This window comes from Bos indicus, chromosome 29 (assembly GCF_029378745.1).
Source record: "Bos indicus isolate NIAB-ARS_2022 breed Sahiwal x Tharparkar chromosome 29, NIAB-ARS_B.indTharparkar_mat_pri_1.0, whole genome shotgun sequence".
NCBI classification, from domain to species: domain Eukaryota; kingdom Metazoa; phylum Chordata; class Mammalia; order Artiodactyla; family Bovidae; genus Bos; species Bos indicus.
This window is the reverse complement of record NC_091788.1, coordinates 41,915,362-41,938,354: the sequence shown is the minus strand read 5'-3', so window position 1 is coordinate 41,938,354 and position 22,993 is coordinate 41,915,362. Positions and strand designations below refer to the sequence as shown.

The 22,993-nt window shown below is 42.7% G+C and overlaps 1 protein-coding gene and 1 pseudogene across 1 annotated transcript; one reads left to right on the top strand and one right to left on the bottom strand.

Annotated features, from left to right (window-relative positions):
• Positions 1 to 47: 47 nt before the first annotated feature.
• On the top strand, positions 48 to 4,551 carry LOC139180684 (uncharacterized). The gene is made up of 4 exons (XM_070782803.1): positions 48 to 95; positions 880 to 1,008; positions 1,544 to 2,398; positions 4,465 to 4,551. Exons 1-3 carry the CDS (start codon positions 48 to 50, stop codon positions 2,009 to 2,011), a joined length of 645 nt encoding a protein of 214 aa, XP_070638904.1. The 3' UTR covers positions 2,012 to 2,398; positions 4,465 to 4,551.
• LOC109553965 (FH2 domain-containing protein 1 pseudogene) lies at positions 2,309 to 5,063 on the bottom strand (annotated as a pseudogene).
• Between the last annotated feature and the right edge of the window lie 17,930 nt (positions 5,064 to 22,993).

Sequence of the window (22,993 nt, the reverse complement as noted above, 5' to 3'; positions counted from 1 at the left end):
AAGCAATTTCATTTTGGGAGGTCTGTTTTTAAAAACCCAGTGGCCCAATGGCCCTTAAAAAGTTGATCTGGTTTTATTCAGGATTTAAAACTACAGTACCAAAGAACAGGGGTGTGTGTGTGTGTGTGTGTGTGTGTGCGCTCCGTCATGTCCAACATTTTGCAACCCCATGTAGCCCACCAGGCTCCTCTGTCCATGGAATTTTCCAGGCAAGAATACTGCAGTGGATTGCCATTTCTTTCTTCAAGAGTTCTTCCCGACCCAGAGATCAATCCCGTCTCCTGCATTGACAGGCAGATTTTTTTGCCACTGAGCCACCTGGAAAAGAGATATCAACATTAAAAAGTATTGAGAGACAGACAGACAGACAAAAGAAGGACTTTCTCCAGGCTCCAGGAGAAAGACTGGGAGACTGAAGAGTTAATTCTGTCCTGTAACTAGAGCGAACACAAGTCATAGCAGCGTTCACTTAGTTTTATAAGATACTCAAAGGAGAAAAGGCTTCAATACTTTGGCCACCTGATGTAAAGAGTCAGCTCATTGGAAAAGACCTTGATCCTGGGAAATATTGAGGGCAGGAAGAAGAGGGGGAGACAGGGGATGAGATGGCTGGATGACATCACCGACTCAATGGACATAAGTCTGAGCAAACTGCGGGAGATAGTGAAGGACAGGGAAGCCTGGTGTACTGCATGTAGTCCATGGGGTAGAAAAGAGCTGAACACAACTTAGCAACTGAACAGCAACAACAAATGAGAAAACACAGAAGGGGAAAGATGTGCTCACTGAAACCTCTCTGATGACCTTCCATCAAAATGCAGCACGTGTAAATTCCAGAAGCTCCAGCATTCTTCCAGAGACTGTCACCTTCTGTGACAGGAGCATCTGCGGGTGACCCCAGAGGATGACTTTAAGCGGAACAGCCATGAGCGGGAAGGAGGGGCGGGTCGGCCATTCTCAGAAGTCTGTCCTGGAGGCCAGAGCGGAGGGCGGATGCTCTTTGCTTCCGTAAGGGATGGAGCCCCTTCCCCAGGTCCGCTGGACTGGCGTCCTTCAACGGAAGGGAGGCCTTTTCCTCGGTCTATCTCTATCGGTCTATCGGTCCTTTCCCGGGATCTCTGTGCAGCACCGGGGCCCCAGGCCGACTCCAGCCCCTACTGGGGAATGAAGACGCCACTTTCCTTGGGGAGTGGAGTCTCTGGGCCACCCTTCACCCTCAGCTGCCGCTGAGACACGGTCTGGCTGAGGCCGGGGGCTCTGCCCACAGTGGTGAGAGTTGGTCCTCTGGTGTTGCGAGCGAACCTGAGGACACGGCCGGCCCGAGAACGCCCCCCTCACCCTGCCCCCCGACTCCTCACCCCTCACCCCGCACTTCTGCCGCCTGACGTTGCCGGCAGGGGAAGGGGGCAGGGGGCGCGGAGTTTGGAGCCGAGCTTCCTGAAGGTGTCCTGGGTGGCGCGCGGGGCTCCCTCCCCGCCAGGCCGCTGTCCAGGGCCTCCTCGGAAGTTTGTCGGAGGCCCCCTCACCACCTGCGGCTCAACAGGGGCGCGGGCGGGTCCCAGCCGCCAGCCCTTGCGAAGGGAGCCCTCTGCAGCGGGAAGAGCAGGGGGAGGAGGTTGTGGAGGGGAGCGCACCCGCTCTCGCTCTCCCAGCACATCAGCGCCAGCCCGGGCCCCGCGACGCTCTGGGCAACAGTGACCGCGGAAGCCGCAGCAGACGCCGACGCCTCTTTGAGGGAGTTCCTCTTCGGGGGGCCATCACCTCCTTCCCTCTGGCCGGCCTGTCCTTGGGCAGGTCCCCGTGGCAGCCAGCCGGGCTCTCGGCTGCAGTGGGAGCCTCCCCAGGTGGGATGCAGGTGTGGTTAGAGGAGACCTGGCTGCCTCCGGTCTCCCTGGCTCCGGAGGACACGGAGCCCTCCCCCATCGCCCTGATCCTGCGGATCCCCCGCTTCGGGTCTGGAGTCGGTTCCCTCCTCTCAGTCCAGGGGCAGCGAGCAGTCAGTGGTGTCTGAGACTTAGAACCGAGAGCCAGGATCTTGGTTCTCAGGGTCACTGCTGCCCTCAAATATCAGACCCTCGCTCCTGGGCTCCTCGGGGCCGGCCCGCCATTCCCCCGCCCCCGCCCTGGGCACCTCTGCCCGCACGGGCGTCAGGCTGTCTTTTCAGGCGCTCGGAGACTAAGTCTCTCATCCCCCTACAGACGCCAGCTCTACAGGGCTGAAGTCATTCACCGTCAGGGGCCCGGCTCTTCCGGGGCCGTGGGGGCCTGGCGGTAGAAGTGAGCCAGTCCGGTCACCAGCTCATGCCCCCTAATCCTTAGAGCAGACGGCGAGAGTAGGGGGTACCGCTCGGGACCCAGACCCCGGCTCGCTACTCGAGCCCACTGCGCTGAACCTCGGGTAAGACGGAGGAGGGTCCTCTGGCCGGGGGTGGGGGGAGAGCTGGGACTGGCTCGGCCAAGCCAAGGCAGGTTCGGGGGCTTCCTCCTGGCTCTCCGAGGCCAGAGGTCTGAACGCTGGGCTGGGGTCCTGGTCCCTAGGCTCTCCAGGCTCCGCTGGGCGGGTCCCGCTGGGGGTAGCTCCCGGCCGAGCTGTTGAACTTGAGCTCCTCCTCGGGGCTGCCAGTGGAGCTCTCTCCGCGAAAACTAGAAGCTCAGGGTCCGAGGCGCCCAGGGAGAGGCTGGAGCGGCGGGCGTTGAGGGTCTGGTAGGAAGGGCTAATGGGCGCGGGGTGGTGGGGTGGAGGAAAGCGGGCGGGTCCTTCGCGCTCCTCTCCGTCAACAGCCCAGAGTCATTCTCTGCTGCTCCAGCCAGATCCCCAGCTCCCCAGCCGCTACTTCAGCTCCTGCGCCTCGTGGTCTCGGTTGTCCTTCACCGCTTCGTTGAATCTGACACAAAGTCACTGACTATCTGGAGGCATTTGTCCAGTTGCGCGGTGTCTTTGTCTTCACAAAAGAAGTCCGTGAAGGCATTGCGGCTTGTCTTCGAGCCCTTGCTTCCAGCGCCCCAGCTTTTCCAGGGCACATTGAAAGAAGAAAATCTTCGTCCACTGACACCCACCCACCACCCCGCTGGATGTTCTTTAGAGATCTCGTCTTGATCCCAAAAGCCAGGAAGCAGCTAAGCCCGTGGGTCACAACTACTGAGCCCACTTGCTGCAATTCCCGAAGCCCCAGCGCCCTAGACCCCAGAGATCCGCAGCAAGAGAAGCCACGGGATTGAAAAGCTAGAGAGTAGCCCCCTCTTCCTGCAAGTAGAGAAACCCTGCGTGCAGCAAGGAAGACCCAGCACAGCCATAAATAAATAAAATTGTATTTTTAAAAAAGAGAGAGTGCACCCTGCCTTCGTATTTTCCAGAGATAATCTAGCATCCTTGAGAACACGATGAAACTTTTCAGAAAAGTTCAGAAGCACGGCATCTTCCTTTTGGGCTTCCCGTGCAACAACGCAGGAGATTCACCATAGGTTTATTTGCATTGTCTGCCAAGTTGAGCAAAGAAGACAGTTTAAATCACACTGCATTGCTAGCATGCCCCCTCTGCAATCATGATATTCCCTTCTTGCAGCACCAAGTATATTAATAATATCGAATGTAGTTCCTCACACACATCAGCTCTTTTGTAGCAGTTTTGAGAAGCATCATGTCTGTGTATAGACAAGAAGAAGGCAAAAATTCTAATTTAGCACCATGACTTCAATCCGCAGTGAGTAGTTTGGCATCTGAATTAAGGGATCTTCCCAGGACAGCTTGGCCATGTCTCTACTTAATGCTTTTAATTTCTTCATATCTTCTGACTCTGGCAAAAGCTTAAGAAATTCTCACAATGCCTCTGGTCCATCATGCTCACTCTTTCCTTGGTGAATGTCTTCTTCAATGGACCAAGGAGAATTCTTAAATAACTTAAGAAATATCCCAATGTTCATGCTCTGTTTTGCATCCAAGATAGTAATCTCTTCTCTGGCCTTCCTGAAGGACAATTTTAAAGCCTTCCTCTCCTAGAAGAGGAAGACTTGGTGGTATTTTCTTGCTGCCCAAACAGCTTCTGGGTGGTCCCTGTGTCGATTTGGTACTGATGCTGTTGCCTGGTGCCAAGGTCCAGATGTTGGTTTTGCTATGAACCTGGTCCTCTGGAATGGTTTTCCAATTTAAAAAAAGAAGCTTCTCATTCACTTTTTCTTACCAAGGTGGCTGTAGCTGTTCAGGTGAGAGGTTGAGGGTAGTTCTGGGGTGGGGAGAGGGACCAGAGGCCCTCCAGTCAACGGAGGGGGAGAGGGAGGAGAAAGAGGAAACCCTTCTAAGGAGTTTGAACCTGGTCGGTGGGTGGAGAGGAGTTGGTGGTGGTGCTTGCCCAACCATGCATCCAGCTGCTGTGTTGCTATTCCTACTTCCTTTATCACTGACCAAGCAGATACAATTCATAGCATGCATAGTATGTTGCCTTTTAAGGAGATAATTTCTTGACCTAGGGGAAGCAGACACAGACATCCGACTTATGCCATACTTTTCCAGCCACTAGCAGGAGGAGAAGTGGTTGACACAGGATGAGACGGTCAGATGGCATCATGAACACAATGGACATGAGTTTGAGCAAGCTCCGGGAAAACAGGGAAGCCTGGCATGCTGCAGTCAATAAGATGGCAGAGAGACGGACACGACTGAGCAAATGAACAATGAGAAGAAGTCTGTCTCCGTTGGGTGTCATCTTCCAAACCAACGCGCCACCAGCTGGACACACAAAAGGCTCTGAGGGCGCCGCATCCGCCGGAGTCCCTGGGGGGCCGCGTCTGCATGGCGGCAGCAGAGGGACGCGGGTACGGTTCCCCCCGGGTCGCCAGCCCCAGCGCGTCTTCTCGCGGCAAGGGCTGGAGGGGTGAGGGCGCGGGCTCAGGTGCGCGGCGGTGATGACAGCTCAGCGCGGGGACACGCGGGCCCACGGGATCACACGGGGCAGTCTCGGACCCATCCACTTTCCTGAGGGCTGATCGCCCCGGCCTGAACCTGCTGTTTTAAAAATGCAAGCAAATATTTCACACTGGATTTGACTTAAACTACTATTAAATTTGAACAACTTTCATATACTAATTAACCAGAGCATTTGAAATATAAATTTAATTTGTAGTGATTTTATTAAATGTATATACATTTTGAATTCTGTTTATCCTGTTATTTTCCCCACGATTTTGATAACTTCATAATATTTTACATATGTTTATTGTTTAAAAAAATGAGAAAATTGCAAAGAAAAAGTAGTAAGCACTTAAAAATCTGCTCTTTAAAGGTCCCCATCATTATAATTTCAATGAATGAATTTCCAAGGAGCACTTAATCTTTCTCTTTGCCAATGACTTTTGTTGTCGAAACTAGCATGTACTAAGTTTACAGATGTATTGGTATCTACTTCTGTATTTCTGTTGGTACTGGTTACCTATGCTACTCTATTCTGATTTTGGTAAATTTAGAGTTCATTATGTGCTGATCCATATATAAACCAGCCACATCCTAATTACACAGTATTTCTGTTTCTGAATTATCTTGTCCATTAATATTAATAATTTATTGATAAGTTAGCTTTTCAGCTACCTCCCCCCAAATATTGAATTGTTAGTAGAATTGCCTGTTCCCATATATTATACATTGAGTTGTAAATGAAATTAGTATTTCCTTAGTGTATTAGTGTATTTTCTTGCTACTTTGTAGATAGAAAGGGTTTTTTCCTTATATTTTTCTCTTTCTCATCAGTGATATGAAGTCTTAAAAGTTTGTCAGGTAGGAATCTTTTTCATTTGTTTCTCGAGAATTTTCTGCTGAAAAAAAAAAAAAAAAACAGACACAGCCAATCAACCAATTAGCAAAAATAAACATTATAAAACAAAAATAAAAATAATTTGGGATGCACTCGCTGCATAAATACAAACTGGCCTTCTAACCATCACCTTTTTGTAATCCAGCAAAATCCATGGGATTAAAACTCATGCTGGAGAAAGGCTTTGCTAACCATACAGACCCAAGAAAGCAGTTTTGAAACTTGCTGCTCTCACTTGAGATTTTCAGACCTCTGACCAATGACACCTTTAGGAAGGCAAGAGGTAAATTAAAAATCTAAGGGATTCCATATGTATGCATTAACATATAATATTTGCTTTTCTCTTTCTGACTTACTTCACTCTGTATAACAGGCACTAGGTTCATCCACCTCACTAAAACTGACTCAAATTCATTCCTTTTTATGGCTGACTAATAGTCCATCCGGAGAAGGCAATGGCACCCCACTCCAGTAGTCTTGCCTGGAAAATCCCATGGATGGTGGAGCCTGGTAGGCTGCAGTCCATGGGGTCGCTAAGAGTCGGATACAACTGAGCAACTTCACTTTCACTTTTCACTTTCATGCATTGGAGAAGGAAATGGCAACCCACTCCAGTGTTCTTGCCTGGACAATCCCAGGGATGGGGGAGCCTGGTGGGCTGCCGTCTATGGGGTTGCACAGAGTCGGACACGACTGAAGTGACTTAGTAGTAGTAGTAATAGTCCATTATATATATATATGTATAACATTTTCTTTATCCATTCATCTATGGACACAGTGGGGGAAGAAGAGGGTAGGACAGATTGAGAAAGTAGCATTGACATATGTACGCTGCTGCTGCTGATATATATTATATATATATATATATATATAGTTGCTTCAGTCGTTTCTGATTCTTTGAGACCCTATGGACCAGCAGTCTCCCCTCTCCATGGGATTCTCCAGGCAACAACACTGGAGTGGGTTGCCATGCCCTTCTCCAGGGGATCTTCCCGACCTGGAGATTGAACCTGCATCTCTTATGTCTCCTGCATTACAGGCAGATTCTTTACCACTGAGCCACCAGGGAAGTCTATATATATATCAACACACGTGATTTGTGCTGTTGTATGGCAGAAATCAACAGAACAATGTAAAGCAATTATCCTGTAATTGAATATTTTTTTATTTTTTTAATTTAATTTTATTTATTTTTATTTTATTTTATTTTTTTTTATTCTTCCAATTTTATTTTATTTTTAAACTTTACATAATTGTATTAGTGTTGCCAAATATCAAAATGAATCCGCCACAGGTATACATGTGTTCCCCCTCCTGAACCCTCCTCCCTCCTCCCTCCCCATACCATCCCTCTGGGTCGTCCCAGTGCACTAGCCCCAAGCATCCAGTATCGTGCATCGAACCTGGACTGGCATCTCATTTCATACATCCTATTTTACATGTTTCAATGCCATTCTCCCAAATCTTCCCACCCTCTCCCTCTCCCATAGAGTCCATAAGACTGTTCTATACATCAGTGTCTCTTGTGCTGTCTCATACACAGGGTTATTGTTACCATCTTTCTAAATTCCATATATATGCGTTATTATACTGTATTGGTGTTTTTCCTTCTGGCTTACTTCACTCTGTATAATAGGCTCCAGTTTCATCCACCTCATTAGAACTGATTCAAATGTTTTCTTTTTAATGGCTGAGTAATACTCCATTGTGTATATGTACCACAGCTTTCTTATCCATTCATCTGCTGATGGACATCTAGGTTGCTTCCATGTCCTGGCTATTATAAACAGTGCTGCGATGAACATTGGGGTACACGTGTCTCTTTCCCTTCTGGTTTCCTCAGTGTATATGTCCAGCAGTGGGATTGCTGGATCATAAGGCAGTTCTATTTCCAGTTTTTTAAGGAATCTCCACACTGTTCTCCATAGTGGCTGTACTAGTTTGCATTCCCACCAACAGTGTAAGAGGGTTCCCTTTTCTCCACGCCCTCTCCAGCATTTATTGCTTGTAGACTTTTGGATCGCAGCCATTCTGACTGGTGTGAAATGGTACCTCATAGTGGTTTTGATTTGCATTTCTCTGATAATGAGTGATGTTGAGCATCTTTTCATGTGTTTGTTGGCCCTCTGTATGTCTTCTTTAGAGAAATGTCTATTTAGTTCTTTGGCCCATTTTTTGATTGGGTCATTTATTTTTCTGGAGTTGAGCTGTAGGAGTTGCTTGTATATTTTTGAGATTAGTTGTTTATCAGTTGCTTCATTTGCTATTATTTTCTCCTATTCTGAAGGCTGTCTTTTCACCTTGCTAATAGTTTCCTTTGATGTGCAGAAGCTTTTAAGGTTAATTAGGTCCCATTTGTTTATTTTTGCTTTTATTTCCAATATTCTGGGAGGTGGGTCATAGAGGATCCTGCTGTGATGTATGTCGGAGAGTGTTTTGCCTATGTTCTCCTCTAGGAGTTTTATAGTTTCTGGTCTTATGTTTAGATCTTTAATCCATTTTGAGTTTATTTTTGTGTATGGTGTTAGAAAGTATTCTGGTTTCATTCTTTGATGCCGGGAGCCGGCATATTGCATATTGAGTGCATATTGCATATTGAGTGCAGCACTTTACACAGCATCACCTTTCAGGATCTGGAATAGCTCAACTGGAATTCTATCACTGCCAGGAGCCAGCGTGAGGAACTCCACCCATGACAAAGGTCATGAGGAAGGAGGCTTGGCATACGCAAAGGCGGGATCGAGCCTCAGGAGTCCCCCATCTACCCCCCAAACCAGAGTCTGCCTACTTTCTGCTTTGTGCTTTCACCTACACCTCTGACTTTACGGGGGGCTGTCCCCCACTACCTCTCTCTGAAAAAAGAGTTAGCTTACAGCTCCAGTTAATAATGCCTGGGTGTGACAGTGTTTAACCTACAAACTCCTTTGGAAATCCTCTAGCCTGCCTGAATAGGTTTTTCCAGCTGCATGTGATTGTTCAGAGCCTCCCAACTGTGAGAGGCAGGAGATGTTCTAAACTGTCTAAACACAGATTCCTTTGAGTAGTTAAAAGATTAATTAGAAATTGTATTGGTGAAGGGATTTTCACTTGTTGGGCCAATGTTTGCTGCTAAGTTTCCATATCCCTTACCTGCTGTGTCCCTGGCAGTGTATTAATTAATATAATTAGTGTAAATAGTAGCTTTAATGTTTGTAACCTGGGATCCTTGAGTTAATTCTTTTTCTTGTTATAGCCCACCACACCTTTGCTCTGTAGCAATGCAACTTTATCTAATGCTTTTGGAGGGTGGCTCCTGACCAATCACCTTTAGAGAAAAATAAGTTTTCTGAAGAAAGGGTCTTAAAATGTTAACAGGCCTCTGGGCCAGAAGATGATGCAAATCACCTAAGCTTTTGCATATGATAAGTTTGCAGGAAGAAAGCCTGGCTTGCTGCATGACTCTACCCCTTCCCCCATTATCCTCTATGCATAACTTAAGGTATAAAAACTACTCTGGAAAATAAAGTGCGGGCCTTGTTCACCGAAATTTGGTCTCACCATGTCGTTCTTTCTCTTACCTTCTGGCTGAATTATTCAGCCTCTTTTCTCCATGGAATTTCCTCAATGAGCTATCCTTATTTCAGCCTCTTTTCTGCACTGAATTTCCTCACTGAGCTATCCTTATTCTATTACTCTTTATATCTTTGATAAATATTTAAATAAATAGGTCACCTATGCCGTCTCTCCTTCGAATACCCTGGATCAGCCGGGGCTGGACCCTGGCACTTTTACAAGTGGTTGACCAGATTTCCCAGCACCACTTGTTAAAGAGATTGTCTTTAATCCATTGTATATTCTTACCTCTTTTGTCAAAGATAAGGTGTCCATATATGCGTGGATTTATCTCTGGGCTTTCTATTTTGTTCCATTGATCTATATTTCTGTCTTTGTGCCAGTACCATATTGTCTTGATAACTGTGGCTTTGTAGTAGAGCCTGAAGTCAGGTAGATTGATTCCTCCAGTTCCATTCTTCTTTCTCAAGATCACTTTGGCTATTCGAGGTTTTTTGTATTTCCATACAAATTGTGAAATTATTTGTTCTAGCTCTGTGAAGAATACTGTTGGTAGCTTGATAGGGATTGCATTGAATCTATAAATTTCTTTGGGTAGTATACTCATTTTCACTATATTGATTCTTCCAATCCATGAACATGGTATATTTCTCCATCTATTAGTGTCCTCTTTGATTTCTTTTGCCAGTGTTTTATAGTTTTCTATATATAGGTCTTTAGTTTCTTTAGGTAGATATATTCCTAAGTATTTTATTCTTTTCGTTGCAATGGTGAATGGAATTGTTTCCTTAATTTCTCTTTCAGTTTTCTCATTATTAGTGTATAGGAATGCAAGGGATTTCTGTGTGTTGATTTTATATCCTGCAACTTTACTATAGTCATTGATTATTTCTAGTAATTTTCTGGTGGAGTCTTTAGGGTTTTCTATATAGAGGATCATGTCATCTGCAAATAGTGAGAGTTTTACTTCTTCTTTTCCAGTTTGGATTCCTTTGACTTCTTTTTCTGCTCTGATTGCTGTGGCCAAAACTTCCAAAACTATGTTGAATAGTAATGGTGAAAGTGGCACCCTTGTCTTGTTCCTGACTTTAGAGGAAATGCTTTCAATTTTTCACCATTGAGGATAATGTTTGCTGTGGGTTTGTCATATATAGCTTTTATTATGTTGAGGTATGTTCCTTCTATTCCTGCTTTCTGGAGAGTTTTTATCATAAATGGATGTTGAATTTTGTCAAAGGCTTTCTCTGCATCTATTGAGATAATCATATGGCTTTTATTTTTCAATTTGTTAATGTGGTGTATTACATTGATAGATTTGCGGATATTGAAGAATCCTTGCATCCCTGGGATAAAGCCCACTTGGTCATGGTGTATGATCTTTTTAATGTGTTGTTGGATTCTGATTGCTAGAATTTTGCTAAGAATTTTTGCATCTATGTTCATCAGTGATATTGGCCTGTAGTTTTCTTTTTTTGTGGGATCTTTGTCAGGTTTTGGTATTAGGGTGATGGTGGCCTCATAGAATGAGTTTGGAAGTTTACCTTCCTCTGCAATTTTCTGGAAGAGTTTGAGCAGGATAGGTGTTAGCTCTTCTCTAAATTTTTGGTAGAATTCAGCTGTGAATCCGTCTGGACCGGGGCTTTTGTTTGCTGGAAGATTTCTGATTACAGTTTCAATTTCCGTGCTTGTGATGAGTCTGTTAAGATTTTCTATTTCTTCCTGGTCGAGTTTTGAAAAGTTGTACTTTTCTAAGAATTTGTCCATTTCTTCCAATTTCTGCCCTAATTTTTATGGTTTCTTTCCTTCTACTAACCCTGGGGTTCTTCATTTCTTCTTTTCTAGTTGCTTTAGGTGTAGAGTTAGGTTATTTCTTTGATCTTTCTCTTGTCTCTTGAGGTAAGCTTGTATTGCTATGCATTGTCCCCTTAGCACGGCTTTTACTGAATCCCGTAGGTTTGGGGTTGTTGTGTTTTCATTTTCATTCGGTTCTATGCAGATTTTGATTTTTTCTATGATTTGTTGGTTATTCAGAAGCATGTTGTTTAGCCTCCATATGTTTGTATTTTTAATAGTTTTTCCCCCTATGCTGCTGCTGCTAACTCGCTTCAGTCGTTTCCGACTGTGTGCAACCCCACAGATGGCAGCTCACCAGGCTCCCCCATCCCTGGGATTCTCCAGGCAAGAACACTGGAGTGGGTTGTCATTTCCTTCTCCAGTGTATGAAAGTGAAAAGTGAAAGTGAAGTCCCTCAGCCATGTCCAACTCTTAGCGACCCCATGGACTGCAGCCTACCAGGCTCCTCCGTCCACGTGATTTTCCAGGCAAGAGTGCTGGAGTGGGGTGCCATTGCCTTTTCACTCTATAGTTGACATCTAATCTTACCACCTTGTGATCAGAAAAGATGCTTGGAATTATTTCAAGTTTTTTTGAATTTACCAAGGCTATATTTATGGCCCAGGATGTGATCTATACTGGAAAAGCTTCCATGTGCACTTGAGAAAAAGGTAAAATTCATTGTTTTGGGGTGAAATGTCCTATAGATATCAGTTAGGTCTAACTGGTCCATTGTATCATTTAAAATTTGTGTTTCCTTGCTAATTTTCTGTTTAGTTGATCTATCCATAGGTGTGAGTGGGGTATTAAAAGTCTCCCACTATTATTGTCTTACTGTTAATTTCCCCTTTCATACTTGTTAGCATTTGCCTTACATATTGCAGTGCTCCTATGTTGGGTGAATATATATTTATAAATGTTATATCTTCTTCTTGGATTGTTCCTTTGATCATTATGTAGTGCCCTTCTTTGTCTCTTTTCACAGCCTTTATTTCAAAGTCTATTTTATGGGATATGAGTATTGCTACTCCTGCTTTCTTTTGGTTTCCATTTGCATGAATCTGTTTCCAGCCCTTCACTTTCAGTCTGTAGTGTCCCTTGTTTTGAGGTGGGTCTCTTGTAGACAGCATATATAGGGGTCTTCTTTTTGTATCCATTCAGCCAGTCTTTGTCTTTGGTTGGGGCATTCAACCCCTTTACATTTAAGGTAATTATTGATAAGTATGATCCCATTGCCATTTACTTTGTTGTTTTGGGTTCAAGTTTACACATCTTTTCCTGTTTCCTGTCTAGAGAAGATCCTTTAGCATTTGGTGAAGATCATTTAGCACCTTGTTTGGTGGTGCTGAATTCTCTGAGCTTTTGCTTGTCTGTAAAGCTTTTGATTTCTTCATATTTGAATGAGATCCTTGCTGGGTATAGTAGTCTGGGTTGTAAGTTTTTCTCTTTCATCACTTTAGGTATGTCCTGCCATTCCCTTCTGGCCTGAAGAGTTTCTATTGAAAGATTAGCTGTTATCCTTATAGGAATCCCCTTCTGTGTTATTTGTTGCTTTTCCCTTGATGCTTTTAATATTTGTTCTTTGTGTTTGATCTTCGTTAATTGATTAAAATATGTGTCTTGGGGTGTTTTGCCTTGGGTTTATCCTGTTTGGGACTCTCTGGGTTTCTTGGACTTGGGTGACTATTTCCTTCCCCATTTTAGGGAAGTTTTCAACTATTATCTCCTCAAGTATTTTCTCATGGCCTTTCTTTATGTCTTCTTCTGCTGGGACCCCTATGATTCGAATGTTGGGGCATTTAACAATGTCCCAGAGGTCTCTGAGGTTGTCCTCATTTCTTTTAATTCTTTTTTCCTCTCTGTTTCATTTATTTCCACCATTCTATCTTCCACCTCACTTATCCTATCTTCTGCCTCAGTTATTCTACTGTTGGTTCCCTCCAGAGTGCTTTTGACCTCAAATATTCCATTATTCATTTTGGATTGACTCTTTTTTATTTCTTCTATGTCCTTGTTAAACATTTCTTGCATCTTCTCAATCCTTGTCTCCAGTCTATTTATCTGTAACTCCATTTTGTTTTCAAGATTTTGGATCATTTTTACTATCATTATTTTGAATTCTTTTTCAGGTAGACTCCCTATCTCCTTCTGTTTTGTTTGATTTGGTGGGCATTTATCATGTTCCTTTACCTGCTGAATATTTCTCTGGTTTTTTCATTTTGTTTAGATTTCTGTGTTTGGGGTGGTCTTCTGTATGCTGGAAGTTTGTGGTTCCTCTTTATTGTGGAGGTTCCTCCCTGTGGGTGGGGTTGGACAAGTGGCTTGTCAAGGTTTCCTGGTTAGGGAAGCTTGCATCTGTGTTCTGGTGAGTGGAGCTGGATCTCTTCTCTCTGAAGTGCAATGAAGTATCCAGTAGCGAGTTTTGAGGTGTCTATGGGTTTGGTGTGACTTTTGGCCACCTGTATTTTAATGCTCAAGGTTATGTTCCTGCATTGTTGGAGAATTAGCTTGGTATGTCTTGCTCTGAAACTTGTTGGTTCTTGGGTGGAGCTTGGTTTCAGTGTAGATATGGAGGCTTTGGGATGAGCTCTTGTAGATTAATGTCCCCTGGAGTCAGGCATTTTCTGGTGTTCTCAACTTTTGGATTTAAGCCTCCTGCCTCTGGCTTTCAGTCTTATTCTTACAGTAGCCTCAAGACTTCTCCATCTATACAGCACTGATGATAAAACATCTAGGTTAATGGTGAAAAGATTCTCCACAGTGAGGGACACCCAAAGAGGTTCACAGAGTTACATGGAGAAGAAAAGAGGGAGGAGGGAGATAGAGGTGACCAGGAGGAGAAGAGGGGGAATCAAAAGGAGAGAGACAAATCTAGCCAGTAATCAGTTCCCTAAGTGTTCTCCACAGCCTGGAACACCCAAAGAGATTCACAGAGTTAGGTAGAGAAGAGAAGAAGGAGGGAGGAGATAGAGGTGACCTGGGGGAGAAAAAGGAGAGTCAAAAGGGGGAGAGAGCAATCAAGCCAGTGATCACACCTCTAAGTAAAAATGGGTACTGAAGATTAGATTCTTAAAGGTACAAAATTGACAACAAATACCAAAAAGCAAAGATTAAAAATCTAGAGTAGAGGTTAGACTCTCAAAAATACAATATTAAAAAACAAAACAAAATCACAAAAATTATTAAAATATATATATGAAATTTGCTTTTAAATGGGGTTTTTTTTTTGCAAGGTAATAGTAGGTTATAAAAATGTAAATTAAAGGAGTGATAAAGAACTTAAAATAAAAAAATTTTTTTAATTAAAAGATGATAATAGTAAAATATATCTAGGAATTTCTCTGGAGCTGTTGAGGGCAATGTGGGGTCAGTTCAGTTTTAGATAGTTCCTTGTTCCAGTTTATACTTCTTCTGAAGGTCTATAGGCTCCTTCCAATGTAGTCAATGCTAACTACAGGGTTTTAATCTGTTGTACCTGTCACTTCCAAAGCAGTTCCCTATTCTTGGTTTATTTTGGCTTCTTCTGTTTGCAAGTCTCTTCAGTGTCTAATTTCCACCCTGACACAAGGGGGCGAAGGTGGTTGCTTATTTAGGCTCACTTGTTCAGTTGTGTTGTGGGAGGGAAGAACACTGTGAACAAATATCACTGGTGTGTGTAGGGAGTGCTCACAGTGTCTGGGCCACATTGGGTTTGCCCCCACTCATGGTGTGTGTTCTTTCCTGGTCTACACTGCTCAAGCTCCAGGTTGCTCTGCAGGGGAACTGTCCAAAGTGGGCCCTGGGTTGCGTGCACTTCCCAGGTCTAAGCTGCTCAGGTTCAGGTTCTCAGGCACTCCACAAAGGTACAGACTTGGTTGGATGTGCGTTTTGTGCCCATCCCAGGTCAGAGCAGCTCAGGTGACCAGGTGTTGGGCAGGTGCACTGTCCCAGGTGGTCTGTGCATCTTAAATCACCTCCCTGGTCCCAGCCACTTGGTTTCCTGGGTGTGCAGCAAGAGCGCCATCTCAGGTGTGCTGTGTATCTCCTCTGGGTGGCTGATCTCTGGCTGCGACCCTCCTGGTAGATGTCAACCATCCAGGATCCCAGGAACACTTGGTTAGCAACTGGGAGCCTGCTCACAGTTCAGTGGAGGATGCCATCTCTGGGGCCAAGATTGCCCCTCACCATTCGGTTCTGGCTGTCTCCCGCCTGCCTCTCTGCCTCCAGCGTGGGGAGGATCAGTCTGCAGTTGGCTAGCTCTCCTCTGGTATTCACTCAATCCTTTGTTCTGGCTAGCTGTCCTCTGGTACTCGCTCAATCCTTTGTTCTGTGAGCAGGCCAAGCTATGCCTTAGGTTAGAGCTTTTCATGGGAAAGTTCTCTCTCTCTCTTTTTTTCTCTCTCTGGCTATCTTACAGTATGGGTTGCTTTCTCACATTAGCTCCCTCAGATTGTATTCAGGGCATTCAGGCCCGGTCCTTACCCTAAGAATGCAACCCGTGCCTCCCTGTTCAGCCCCCACTGCTAGCGGGAGCAAGCATCCAGGCTACTTCTCCACTGGGAGTTGCAGTTAGGTGCATAATCTGTGGGTTTCCCCCCCACCTCCTGGTTATGCTGCCCTCTGAAATTCCAAAACTCCCCACAGACCCGCTGGCGCGAGGGTTTCCTGGTGTTTGGAAACTTCTCCTCCTTCACAACTCCCTCCCTGGGATGGGTCTCCATCCCTAACTCTTTTGTCTCTCTTTTTGTCTTTTATATTTTGTCCTACCTCCTTTCGATGAGAATGGGTTGCCTTTCTGGGTGCCTGGTGTCCTCCACCAGCATTCAGAAGTTGTTTTGTGGAATTTGTTCAGCATTCAAATGATCTTTTGATGAATTTGTGGGGGAGAAAGTGATCTCCCCATCCTATTCCTCTGCCATCTTAGGACCGCCCCAAAATCTGTACTTTGAGGGAAATTCTCAACATCAATCTCCAGTGAAGAGACTGACAATGTGATATGACAAAACCAACTCTACACAATGTAATCAGTCCCATATGAGTCTTATTTATTCATCTTTTATCTCAAAATCAGTGCCTGTCTCTCACAACACTGTTATAACCTTTGAAATAAATAGATTCATGTCCCCACTCTTTGAAAGCTGTCATGTACTCTGTGAAGCTCACCTCACAAAGGACAGGAGACAGATCCTTTTACAAAGGTTGGGTGTGCGGAACAAGTCAAACAGTAGTTTTGGTCTGGGCTATCTCTAGTTACTCCTGCATGGTCACTGTCAAACCCTTTAACAACAAGAAATATGTATCATTTGCCAACATAGTGCCAGGTATTGTGATGAGCGCTGGCACCCAACAGGACAAGAGAGATACATTACTTTTCTTTCTAGTATAACATATTATACATGCAAGAACAGGTGTGAGTATGATATGAAAGATGGTGTAGGGAATTAGGGAGACACAAGGAAATTATATAGCAACACTAATACTTTGAAAATGAAGCCAAAGCAGGGTACAGGGAATCCAGGAGAGCACATTTACTGGAGATTCACATCAGGAACTGAGCTAAATGAAGCAGTATTTTCACAATATGCAAAACTTCTTTTCTTTTTTTTTAATTTTATTTTATTTAACTTTACAATATTGTATTGGTTTTGCCATATATCAAAATGAATCTGCCACAGGTATACACGTGTTCCCCATCCTGAACCCTCCTCCCTCCTCCCTCCCCATACCATCCCTCTGGGTCGTCCCAGTGCACCAGCCCCAAGCATCCAGTATCGTGCATTGAACCTGGACTGGCGACTCGTTTCATATATGATATTATACATATTTCAATGCCATTCTCCCAAATCATCCCACCCTCTCCCTCTCCCACAGAGTCCAAAAGACAGTTCTATACATCAGTGTCTCTTTTGCTGTCTCATATACAGGGTTATTGTTACCATCTTTCTAAATTCCATATATATGTGTTAGTATACTGTATTGGTGTTTTTCTTTCTGGCTTACTTCACTCTGTATAATAGGCTCCAGTTTCATCCACCTCATTCTATGAGACAGCCATGACAGAGAAGAAACTGAGTTTATATTCTCAACTGAATGTCCCTGTTTTTAATAGCAAAGCAGTTTGTCTGTCTCAATAAGGAGAAAGCAGGTTGCCGTTTATCTTCCCTTCAACCCAATAACCACTTCCTTTTCCTGTTCACCCCCATATTCTGGGTTATTTAAGCATTCTTTACTCCATGTCTCTGTGCAAACTTTTATGTTCCTTTAAGCCATTGAGTGGTTTGTTGCTGATAATCAATAATTATCAGTACTGACCAAGCAGATTCTACTAATTACCTGATGAAAGAATTACACATAAGTGCAGTCAACTGTCTCTTGCTTATTTGTCACATGATTCTTGACAACAATTTTTTTTTTTTTTTGCCTTTTATCTATAATCCACAACTTCACTTGTTGGGTTAAAAAATACAAACTCATGTTCTATTATACAAATTCTAGGAAAATATGAATACTTAAAACATGTACTAAAACAAGGGAACACAGACTTTGGAGTCAAACTGCTCTTTATTTATTCACCAAGAAAATTTCCAAGAAACATCAAAGTTTAAACCTGAGAGTCACTCACAAGCATGATTTCCTCCCAAAGCTTGGCATGTGCTCTGGCAATTTGGGGCACATAGTGTATATTTATAGCACATATTCTAAAAAAAATAGAAAGAAGTCCTTAAATATTATAAGTTCAAACACCAACAAGTATTGTAAGTACTTCTGCTACTTCCAGGGTTCTTGGTAGCTGAATACAGGAATAAGTCACTGATTGTGTTGGTCAAAAAGTTAGTTCAGGATTTTCAGTAACATTTAACAGACAAAACAAACTTTTTGTCCAACACAATACACTGCCTCATTTTCTCATTAGTAAAGTACAGAAAGGGACTTCTTTGGCAGTCCAGTGGTTAAGATATCAACTCCCAAAGTAAGGGGAGGCAGATTCCATCCCTGGTCAGGGAGCTAAGATCCCAGACGCTTGGCAGCCAGAAAACCAAAACTAACACAGGAGCAATATTGTAACAAATTCAATAAAGACTTTTAAAAAATGGTCCACAGTGAAAAAAAAAAATAAATAAGAGTGGACAATAATTTTTAGATGATTAAAGGGGAAAACCTACAACCAAGAATACTCTACCCAGCAAGACTCTCACTCAGATTAGGCAGAGAAATAAAAATTGGCAGACAAGCAAAAACTAAGTGAATTCAGCACTGTCAAACTACCATACAAAAATTCTAAAGGAACTTCTCTAGGTAAGAGATGTTTTGAAGAGGCAACTAGATATAAGAAAATCACAAATGGAAAAGCTCACAAGTAAAGGCAAACATAAAGTAACTACAAGAAATCATCATACAAATATAATATCAAAACCAGCAATAATTATGAGAAGAGGAGAACACAATACAGGAAATGGATATGCATTTGAAATTAAGAAACCAGCCATTTAAAATAACCTTGTACATATATAGATTGCTATATAAAAACCTCATGGCAGTGGGACTTCCCTGATGGTCCAATGGTCCAGAAGAATCCACCTTGCAATGCAGAGGACATCAGTTCCATCCCTGGTCAAGGAAGATCCCAGATGCCATGGAGCAACAAAGCCCATGACCACAACTACTGAGGGCTTCCCTGGTGGCTCAACTGATAAAGAATCTGCCTACAATGCAAGGAATATGGGTTTGATCCCAGGGTTGGGAAGATCCTCTGGAGAAGGAAATGGCAACCCACTCCAGTATTCTGGCCTGGAGAATCCCATGGACTGTACAGTCCATGGGTCACAAAGAGTCACACACGACTGAGCGATGTTCACACACACAACTACTGAACTTGTGTTCCAGAGCCCATGAGCCACAACTACTGAGCCTACATGCTGAAACTACCGAAGCTCGGGCACATACAGCCTGTGCTCTACAACAAAAAAAGCCACCACAAGTAGAAGCCTGCATATAGCAATAAAGAGCAGCCCTCAGTCATCACAACTAATGAAAGCCAACATGCAGCAATGAAGATCCACCACAGCCAAAGAAATAAAATAAATACAAATTTAAAAAACCTCATGGGAATTGCAAACCAAAAGCAAAAAATAGATACATGGAAAAAAATAAAAAGCAACCAAACACAACATTAATCAAACCATAAGACAGATCAAAAGAAGAATAGAAGAAATACTGACAAAAATGATTCCAAAGCAATTAAGATAATGGCAATAGGAACATACATATCGATGATTATCTTAAATGTAAAGGGATAAAACTCTCCAGCCAAAAGATGTAGACTGGATAAATGGAAATAAAAGTAAGATATATATATATGTGTATATATATATATATATATATGTATATATATATATGTATATATATATATATATATATATGTTTGTATAGTCTATAAGAGACCCATCTCAGACCTAGGGACACATACAGATTAAAAGTGAGGAGATGAAAAATGATATTCCATGAAAATGGAAATCAAGTAAAAGCTGGAATACTAATACTCATATCAGACATTATAGACATTAAAATAAAGACTATTACTAGAGACAAGGAAAAATAATTACTTGGTGGTCCAGTAGCTAAGATTGTGCTCCCAATGCAGGGGGCCTGGGTTTGATTCAGGAAACTAGATCCTGCATGCCACAACTGTTTGCATGCCACAACTGAGGACCCTGCATACTGCAAATAAGACCTGGCCACCAAATAAATAAATAAATAATAAATATTAAGAGACAAGGACGGATAGTACATAATGATTAAGGGATCATCCAAGAAGAATACAGAACAATTGTAAATATATATGCACCCAACATAGGAGCCCCTCAGCATATAGGCAGATGCTAACAGTCATAAGAAGAGAAATCAACAGTAACACAATAAAAATGGAAGATTTTAACACCCACTTACACCAATGGAGATAATCATACATACAGAAAATTAATAAAGAATTATATAGACCTTAAATGATACATTAGATCAAATAGACTTCAGTGATATTTATAAAGCACTCATCCAAAGGATAAAAGATGATGCTGTGAAAGTGCTGCACTCAATATGGCAGCAAATTTGGAAAACTCAGCAGTGGCCACAGGACTAGAAAAGGTCAGTTTTCATTCCAATCCCAAAGAAAGGCAATGCCAAAGAATGCTCAAACTACCACACAATTGCACTCATCTCACATGCTGGTAAAGTAATGCTCAAAATTCTCTAAGCCAGGCTTCAGCAGTATATGAACCGTGAACTTCCAGGTGTTCAAGCTGGTTTTAGAAAAGACAGAGGAGCCAGAGATCAAATTGCCAACATCCGCTGGATCATGGAAAAAGCAAGAGAGTTCCAGAAAAACATCTATTTCTGCTTTATTGACTATGCCAAAGCCTTTGACTGTGTGTATCACAATAAACTGGAAAATTCTTCAAGAGATGGGAATACCAGGCCACCTGACCTGCCTCTTGAGAAACCTATATGCAGGTCAGGAAGCAACAGTTAGAACTGGACATGGAACAACAGACTGGTTCCAAATAGGAAAAGGAGTACGTCAAGGCTGTATATTGCCACCCTGCTTATTTAACTTATATGCAGAGTACATCATGAGAAACACTGGGCTGGAAGAAGCACAAGCTGGAATCAAGATTGCTGGGAGAAATATCAATAACCTCAGATATGCAGATGACACCACCCTTATGGCAGAAAGTGAAGAGGAACTAAAAAGCCTCTTGATGAAAGTGAAAGAAGAGAGTGAAAAAGTTGGCTTAACGCTCAACATTCAGAAAACAAAGATAATGGTATCTGGTCCCATCACTTCATGGGAAATAGATGGGGAAACAGTGGAAACAGTGTCTGACTTTATTTTTCTGGGCTCCAAAAGCACTGCAGGTGGTGACTGCAGCCATGAAATTAAAAGACGCTTACTCCTTGAAAGGAAAGTTATGACCAACCTAGACAGCATATTAAAAAGCAGAGACATTACTTTGCCAACAAAAGACCATCTAGTCAAGGCTATGGTTTTTCCAGTGGTCATGTATGGATGTGAGAGTTGGACTATAAAGAAAGCTGAGCACAGAAGAATTGATGCTTTTGAACTGTGGTGTTGGAGAAGACTCTTGAGAGTCCCTTGGACTTCAAGGAGATCCAACAAGTCCATCCTAAAGGAGATCAGTCCTAGGTGTTCATTGGAGGGACAGATGTTGAAGCTGAAACTCCAATACTTTGGTCACCTGATACAAAGAGCTGACTCATTTGAAAAGACCCTGATGCTGGGAAAGATTGAGGGCAGGAGGAGAAGGGGACGACAGAGGATGAGATTGTTGGATGGCATCACCGACACAATGGACATGGGTTTGGGTACACTCCGGGAGTTGGTGATGGACAGGGAGGCCTGGTACTGTGGTTCATGGGGTGGCAAAGAGTCGGACACGACTGAGCGACTGAAATGAACTGAACTGAACATCCAAAGGAAACAGAACACACTTTCTTCCAATGACCACATGGAATATTCTCCAGGAATGATCAGTTTTGGCCACAAATCAAGCCTTGATAAATTTAACAAAATTGAAATCATATCAAGAATCTTTTCCAACTACAATGCTGTGAGATTAGAAAAAAACTGAAAAAAAAAAAAAAACATAAACACTAAAAGGTAAAACAAAATGTTATTAAGCAACCAGAGGATCAGTGAAAAAAAAAATCAAAAAGAAAATCAAAAAACACCTAGACAATTGACAATGAAAACATGACGATCCAAACGATGTGAAACATAGCAAATGCAGTTCTAAGAGGGAAGTTTATAGCAATGCACTCTAACCTCAAGAAACAGGAAAAATATCAAATAAACAACCTAAACTCACACCTAAACCAACTAGAGAAAGAAGAACAAACAAACCCCAACGTTAGTAGAAAGAAAGAAATCATAAAGATCACAAAAGAATTAAATGAAATAGAGACAAAGAAAATAAAAGCAAAGATCCATGAAACTAAAAGTTGGTTCTTTGAGAAAATAAACAAAATTGATAAATCTTTAGCAAGACTCCTCAAGAAAAAAAAAATGGGGGTGGGAGGGAGGACTCAAACCAATAAAATAGAAGTTACAAGGGACACCACAGAAATACAATGTATGGCAATGAAATGGACAAACTAGAAGAAACTGACAAATTCTTACAAAGGTACAGCTTTTCAAGACAAACCAAGGAGAAACAGAATATATGAACAGAACAATTACAAGTACTGAAATTGAAACTGTGATTAACAATCCCCCAACGAACAAAAGTCCAGGAGAGATAACTTCACAGATGAATTCTATCAAATATTTAGAGAAGAGTTAACACTTACCCTTTAGAAACTCTTCCAAAAAATTGTAGAGGAAGGAACTTACCTGGTGGTCTAGTGGTTAAGACTCTGTGCTTCCACTGCAGAGGGATCGGGTTTCACCTCTGGTCAGGGAACTAAGATCCCACATGCCACACAATGTAGACCAAAAAAAAAAAGTAATAAAAAAATTATAGAGGAAGGAACACTCCTAAGCTCATACTACGATACCACCATCCCTCTGATACCAAAACCAGACAAACATCACACACACACAAAAGAAAAAATTACAGGCCAATATCACTGATGAACATAGATACAAAAATCCACAACAAAATAGTAGCAAACTGAATCCAACAACATATAAAAGGATCATACACTATGATCAAGTGGGATTTATACAAGGTATGCAGAATTTTTCAATATCCACATATCAATCACTGTGATATGCAGTGATTGATATGCAGTGATTAAATCTCAAACAATGC

Coding starts and splice junctions, on each gene's coding strand:
- LOC139180684 (XM_070782803.1), top strand. CDS start 48: ATGGCCCTTAAAAAGTTGATCTGGTTTTATTCAGGATTTAAAACTACA. Junction 96..879: donor ATTCAGGATTTAAAACTACA/GTACCAAAGAAC, acceptor CTTCTGTGACAG/GAGCATCTGCGGGTGACCCC. Junction 1,009..1,543: donor GGCGGATGCTCTTTGCTTCC/GTAAGGGATGGA, acceptor GCGGCTCAACAG/GGGCGCGGGCGGGTCCCAGC.